This window comes from Podarcis filfolensis, assembly GCF_964270895.1.
Source record: "Podarcis filfolensis genome assembly, chromosome: 5".
Taxonomy (NCBI): Eukaryota; Metazoa; Chordata; class Lepidosauria; order Squamata; family Lacertidae; genus Podarcis; species Podarcis filfolensis.
This window is the reverse complement of record NC_139608.1, coordinates 24,323,970-24,329,969: the sequence shown is the minus strand read 5'-3', so window position 1 is coordinate 24,329,969 and position 6,000 is coordinate 24,323,970. Positions and strand designations below refer to the sequence as shown.

The 6,000-nt window shown below is 41.1% G+C and overlaps 1 protein-coding gene across 4 annotated transcripts in view; it reads right to left on the bottom strand.

The window, feature by feature from the left end:
- Positions 1 to 2,255: 2,255 nt before the first annotated feature.
- LOC310762367 (glutathione hydrolase-like YwrD proenzyme) overlaps positions 2,256 to 6,000 on the bottom strand; it is a 29,087-nt gene continuing 25,342 nt past the window's right edge. For all 4 annotated transcript variants that reach the window (XM_083613325.1, XM_083613326.1, XM_083613327.1 and 1 more), the window contains 3 exons: positions 5,249 to 5,419; positions 4,589 to 4,673; positions 2,256 to 3,988 (listed from right to left, as the gene is read on the bottom strand). In XM_083613325.1, the coding sequence (XP_083469451.1) occupies positions 3,750 to 3,988; positions 4,589 to 4,673; positions 5,249 to 5,419 (495 nt within the window). In that variant the 3' untranslated portion in view covers positions 2,256 to 3,749. The remainder of the gene's footprint in view (positions 3,989 to 4,588; positions 4,674 to 5,248; positions 5,420 to 6,000) is intronic.

The window sequence follows — 6,000 nt, the reverse complement described above, 5'->3', positions numbered from 1 at the left end:
GGTTACAAACTCCACTAACCAGAAAGTGGTTGCTCCAGGTTAAGAACTTTGCCCCAGGATAAGAACGGAATTTTTTTTTTTTTTATAATATTTTTATTTTTTCCATATAAACACAACACAACAAACATAAACATACAAAGACAAAAACAGAACAAAAAACATGTATCATTTCATATCCTAATTTCTTATACCTTTCTTCCCCGACTTCCTCATGCCTCCCCTTTCTGTATTCCAAATTCTTATCGATTGTTCAGCAAATCTTCCCTTATTTTAATTTTAAATTTAGACTATTCTTCCTTATTCTCCTTGTCTTAACCATTGCTAATAGTAACCATTTACTTTCCAGTCCAACATCATTCTAACTTTCATTAACTTTGTAATATTTCTTTAAATAGTCCTTGAATTTTTTCCATTCTTCTTGCGCTGCTTCTCTTCCCTGGTTTCGGATTCTGCTCGTCATTTCTGCCAAGCCCATGTAGTCTATCACCTTCATCTGCCATTCTTCCAGTGTGGGTAGCTCTTGCGTCTTCCAGTACTTCGCAATGAGTATTCTAGCTGCTGTTGTAGCATACATAAAGAAAGTTATATCCGTCTTTAACACCCCTTGGCCGACAATACCCAAGAGAAAGGCCTCTGGTTTCTTGGGGAAAGTATATTTAAATACCTTTTTAAGTTCATTATAGATCATTTCCCAGAATGCCTTAATCTTCGGGCAAGTCCACCAAAGATGAAAAAATGTACCTTCAGTTTCTTTACATTTCCAACATTTATTGTCAGGCAAATGGTAAATCTTTGCAAGCTTGACTGGGGTTATGTACCACCTATATATCATTTTCATAATGTTTTCTCTTAAGGCATTACATGCCGTAAATTTCATCCCGGTGGTGATAAGAACGGAAATTACACGCCAGCAGTGCAGCAGCAGCAGGAGGCCCCATTAGCGAAAGTGCGCCTCAGGTTAAGAACCGTTTCAGGTTAAGAACGGACCTCTGGAACAAATTAAGTTCTTAACCCGTGGTACCACTGTATATTCAAACAATCTCCATTATGGATTCATTAGATCACTGAGATATTGGAGCAAGCCTTCTTAGTTGTGCCATCAGACCAGCAAAAAGCTACCAGTTAAATGTGCACTAATAACATTTTACACCCTGTATCCAAGAAACAAAGTCAGAGACGGAGAGAGATTCATTTTTGCACAATGTTTGTGGGGAAGTTATACGTCATATTAAACAGTTGTTTATCCCACACTTTCCAGCTAATTGCCCCATCACTTTCCTTGATGGAAAAAGTCCCATTTTTGGAGGGAGGTGGATTTATTGTGCAAGTGCACCAAATCAACTGTAATTCCACAACCTGAATTTGTCAGGTGACTGAATGCCACTCAAAAGTACTGACAGTCTGGAAGCACCCTCTGATATATTGTAGCTCAGAGAGAGAGAGAGAGAGAGAGAGAGAGAGAGAGAGAGAGAGAGAGATTGATTCTTTCAGGCTAATGCAACACTGTATTTTTTCCATTCACTTACACCGATTTAAATAAATCTGTTCTTTTAATTCAATGTTTTTGTCTAGCCACAGTATCTGCAACCTAGCCATTTTCCCAGGCTCACAACTGAAAAGGAAATGACAGCTTGGACAGCTATAAACAAGTGGTTGTTTACAAAGACTCTTTCCACTCTTGTATATTGCGAAGGCAAAAATGAAGTAAATAAATGTACAGTACAAATAAGGTGCTTTAAAAAGGGGAAGTGGTGGTGTAAATCACCTAGGTGTAAATCATTTGAAAGGTTCCCTCCCAGCTTCAGCTTCCTCAAAAGCAGCCCACAGTTGTTGATTTGAAAAATAAATAAAACTGGATTTTAACCCTACTGGTGCTGTTCACCAAAGGCAGATCATTTCTGTGTCCATTAGTTTATTAAATTTGTATCTCACCTTTCGTGGAGCTCTAGGGGGCATACATAAAGTTCCCAGGCAATTTCCCATCTTGACACTGCTTAGTTTCAACAAAATTGTTGCACCATGTGCCTTCAGACATGGGAATACTTAATTATATTATTATTATTATTATTATTATTATTATTATTATTATTATTATGGTTTGGGGGAAGGTTCCTACTGTGGATGGTTGCAACTTGAGAATTTCAGGCCCCACACTCCTGTGGGTGCACAAAGCTGGTTAAGCCGTTCCGTTGTCGTCATCCACACAAGGACAACAAACTGCTTATTGCAATAATAACTAGATACACGCAGCACTATTAATAGAACGTTATTTATTAAGTAACAATTGTACCAAAATATGCTATGAAACAGAAAGGTTACGTTAAGAATCATGGACAAATCAATGCAGAAAGGTTTTGTAGCAGATTCATTATTATTATTTTTTGACTGATTGGATGTTCCTTAGATATTAAAATTCATTAAGTTAAAACAGAACAAAACAAGGAGGGCTGTGTAATAATCAACAATACCAAAATTGTATCAAAATGCAATAGAAGTGCATGAGCTGTTCGACAGTGTAATGCACTCCCTCAGGAGGTTGTGAACTGTCCTTCACTGGAGAGGCTGGATGGCTATCTGTCATGGACGCTTTAGTTGCGATTCCTGCATTGCAGGGGGTTGGACTAGATGACCCTTGGGGTCCCTTCCACCTCTATGATTCTATGAAATACATATAAGCTGTAAACATGATTTTTAAAAGTTTAAGAGGTCGGGAGAAGAAATTGCCAGTCAGTGTTAATAATGTTGGTATCGATTGCCCTTCCTCCTGTCTTTATTGAGAAGTTTACACATTTGTCACGAGGGCAAAACTCGGGACTATTGTAAAACAACAACAACAACATTAAACTTTCTGCCCTAATTTTAGGCATCGTTTTTAGCTGCCAGAGCAAACCATGCCAGAACAGGCACTTTCATAGCCAGCCTGCCCAAAGTGCTTTGTACTGCAGGAAGGACAATCTTTTGGCCCTTCCTGGAGCTAGGGAGAAGGTGGGCAGGCAGCAGCACAGCCAGGTGATGGGAGGGCGGGGGGGGGGGGGAGTCAGAAATTCACTGCCACCCATGCCAACCATCGGACGGCCTCTGTTTGCCTAATGGTAGGAGCAGCCCTGGTTGCAGAGCTGTGCGACTGAGAGCAGGAATATAGACACCTGTAGGAGTCCCGTCCATAGCACCTTGGCCTCTGGCCAATCAGCTCCCCTGGAAGGCTGCCTATAAGGGAATGCAGACCTTGGCTACATCCCCCACCCTTCATCCAACTTGATTGGCAGCAGAACCATCTTCCACAGTCACAGGCAGAGATGCCTCTGACCATCCCTGAGAGGAGGAGGAGGAGGAGAAGAGGAGGAGGAGGAGGAGTTTGGATTTGCTATCCCGCTTTATCACTACCTGATAAAGTCTCAAAGCGACTAACATTCTCCTTTCCCTTCCTCCCCCACAACAAACACTCTGTGAGGTGAGTGGGGCTGAGAGACTTCAGAGAAGTGTGACTGGCCCAAGGTCACCCAGCAGCTGCATGTGGAGGAGCGGAGACGAGAACCCGGTTTCCCAGATTATGAGTCTACTGCTCTTAACCACTACACCACACTGGCTCTCTACATGCAAAGAATTTGCTCTATTACCAAGCTATGGCTCAAGCAGATTTTGATCCATTTTCCCCTTGCCCATATTGTCATTGTTTATACCCTTTCAGATTTGAGTTTCGATTTGGACATTGATTTTTTTAACCCACACAGCCAATTCTTTCTTCCGTGCTAATATCCTAATGCACAGCCATCAGCTCGGGGATCAGACCCTGCCCAGAATACATTGCTAGAAGAAGGCAGGATTCTCCAGTGCCTCCACCAGTCTCCTTTGGTGATAATTTGGCCCCGTCCAAACATGCTCCTGTTGTGCCCAGTTACGGGTGCCACGACCGTATGACCCTTGGCTATCAGTGCTTCCGTGATGTTCTGAGGGATGCCATCTTCCAGGGACACGAGCCATGCATCCACTGTATAAAAGAAATGCATTCAAGGATTTAACTGGACATGCAATACTGCAGGAATACTAATCGATTTCATAAATGCCATTCAACCCAAAAGACTTGGATTGAACGAAAGCATTAATTCATAGCTCTAAATCAGGCTTCCTCAACCTCGGCCCTCCAGATGTTTTTGGCCTACAACTCCCATGATCCCTAGCTAGCAGGACCAGTGGTCAGGGATGATGGGAATTGTAGTCTCAAAACATCTGGAGGGCCAAGTTTGAGGAAGCCTGATCTAAATCATGATCCCTTGAAAGGCAAAAAGAATATTCCAACCCATTTCCACAGGTTGCAAAAAACGAAATGTATCTATGTGTGAGAGAGAGAGAAAGAAAGAAAGAAAGAAAGAAAGAAAGAAAGAAAGAAAGAAAGAAAGACCTTAGTGTGACATTTGTTATTTGTTGCATCTCTGTCCATGTGTGCACCAAACTAGATGCAGAATAAAGCATTTCCCTGTGTTCCTGCATCTGATGAACTACATATGTTAGATTTCCCACAGCTATTAAAATAAGACGAGGTTGTACGGTGTCTGTATGCTCATTATGTGCGTTTAAAAACATGTCTTACCCTTTTTGTCATATTCAACACAAAAACGAGGCACATCCAAAGCCTGTTGTGGGTTCATTCCAAATTCCAACATGTTGAGCAGTACCTACAAGGGGTACAGAATGGGATAAGATGAACAAGGAAAGACAAGCTTCTTACATAAATTTGATACATCCTTAGGAAGTCATCAATTCACAGAGCAGCAACAGCCTGGGCAAAATAGTTTTTTTTTTAATGTCTTCACATAAATGGTGGAAATCACAACATGACTGACAAAGCAACTGAAGATGAGTAATATTTTATCTTCATTATGAAAAACAAAGACGGTTTCACCGTACTGAAGCAGCACTTCATTTAGGATGTCGATTGTGAAGTTCACTGGATTTTATGCCAGATATGCTGTATTCAGGTATTACTGCATACCCACGTGCAGGTCTCAGAGGTGAGACCTCTGAGGTGCGCCAGGTGGAGAGGAAGGCATACAGTTGGGCAATCCAATGTAAAAAAACAACAACCACCAAGCAAACCCCAAACCCTGAAACAGCCTCAAACACATAAATTCTAAATGTTTGCAAACACGCGTCTTAATTATTGATTCTGCACTTGGACTGCAAAGGATCTTCTGTAGGGTTTGTAAATGACACGCTTACAGAGAAGTATTTGAAAGATGCAGAGGCTCACCTGAACATGCCCTTGTGGCTGCATGAATCCACCCATTACTCCAAAGGAGCACAGAAGCTCCCCTGAATCAGCATCAGTAGCCAGAGCAGGTATAATTGTGTGATATGGCCTCTTCCTAGGTGCCAAGCAGTTTGGGTGACCAGGCTGTAGTGAAAAATTGGCTCCTCTGTTCTAAAAAACAAGTCAGTACAGTAAAAGGCAGAGGTTGGCAAAACTGCCCCGGGGGCATTAATAGGACAATTCCCTAACAATTTGTGGAATTACCTAAGGCTATTAATAAAGGCAATAGCAAAACAAACCCACATACACTGCTAAAATAGCAGCCAGTTACAAATTAAGAAGACGTTACTGCAAAATATACCAGATATACAGTTTTAAAATTAAGGTGAAAAATCGCCAAACTTTGAACCATCTCCCTAGTGTAACCTCTTAGGTAAATATACCTCCCCAAACTACTGCACAGCAAATAAATGAATGACTCCCTCCATTAATGTAGGGACAACCCTTCCCATATTCTACTTATTGTAACAAGATCTGATCGGATTTGATTTAATTTAATGTAAATAACATTTTAAAGCCAACCAGGACATGAAATAGCAATATTATATACTGGATAGCACTGTGTGCCAATTAATATTAAAGCAATCTTTCTCTCTCCACTATGGATGGAGGAGAAATTCATTTCAATTTTTATCTCAAGATGAATCTACTTTGTACTTTCTGAAACAACGTGCAAACCGAAACACAGCTAT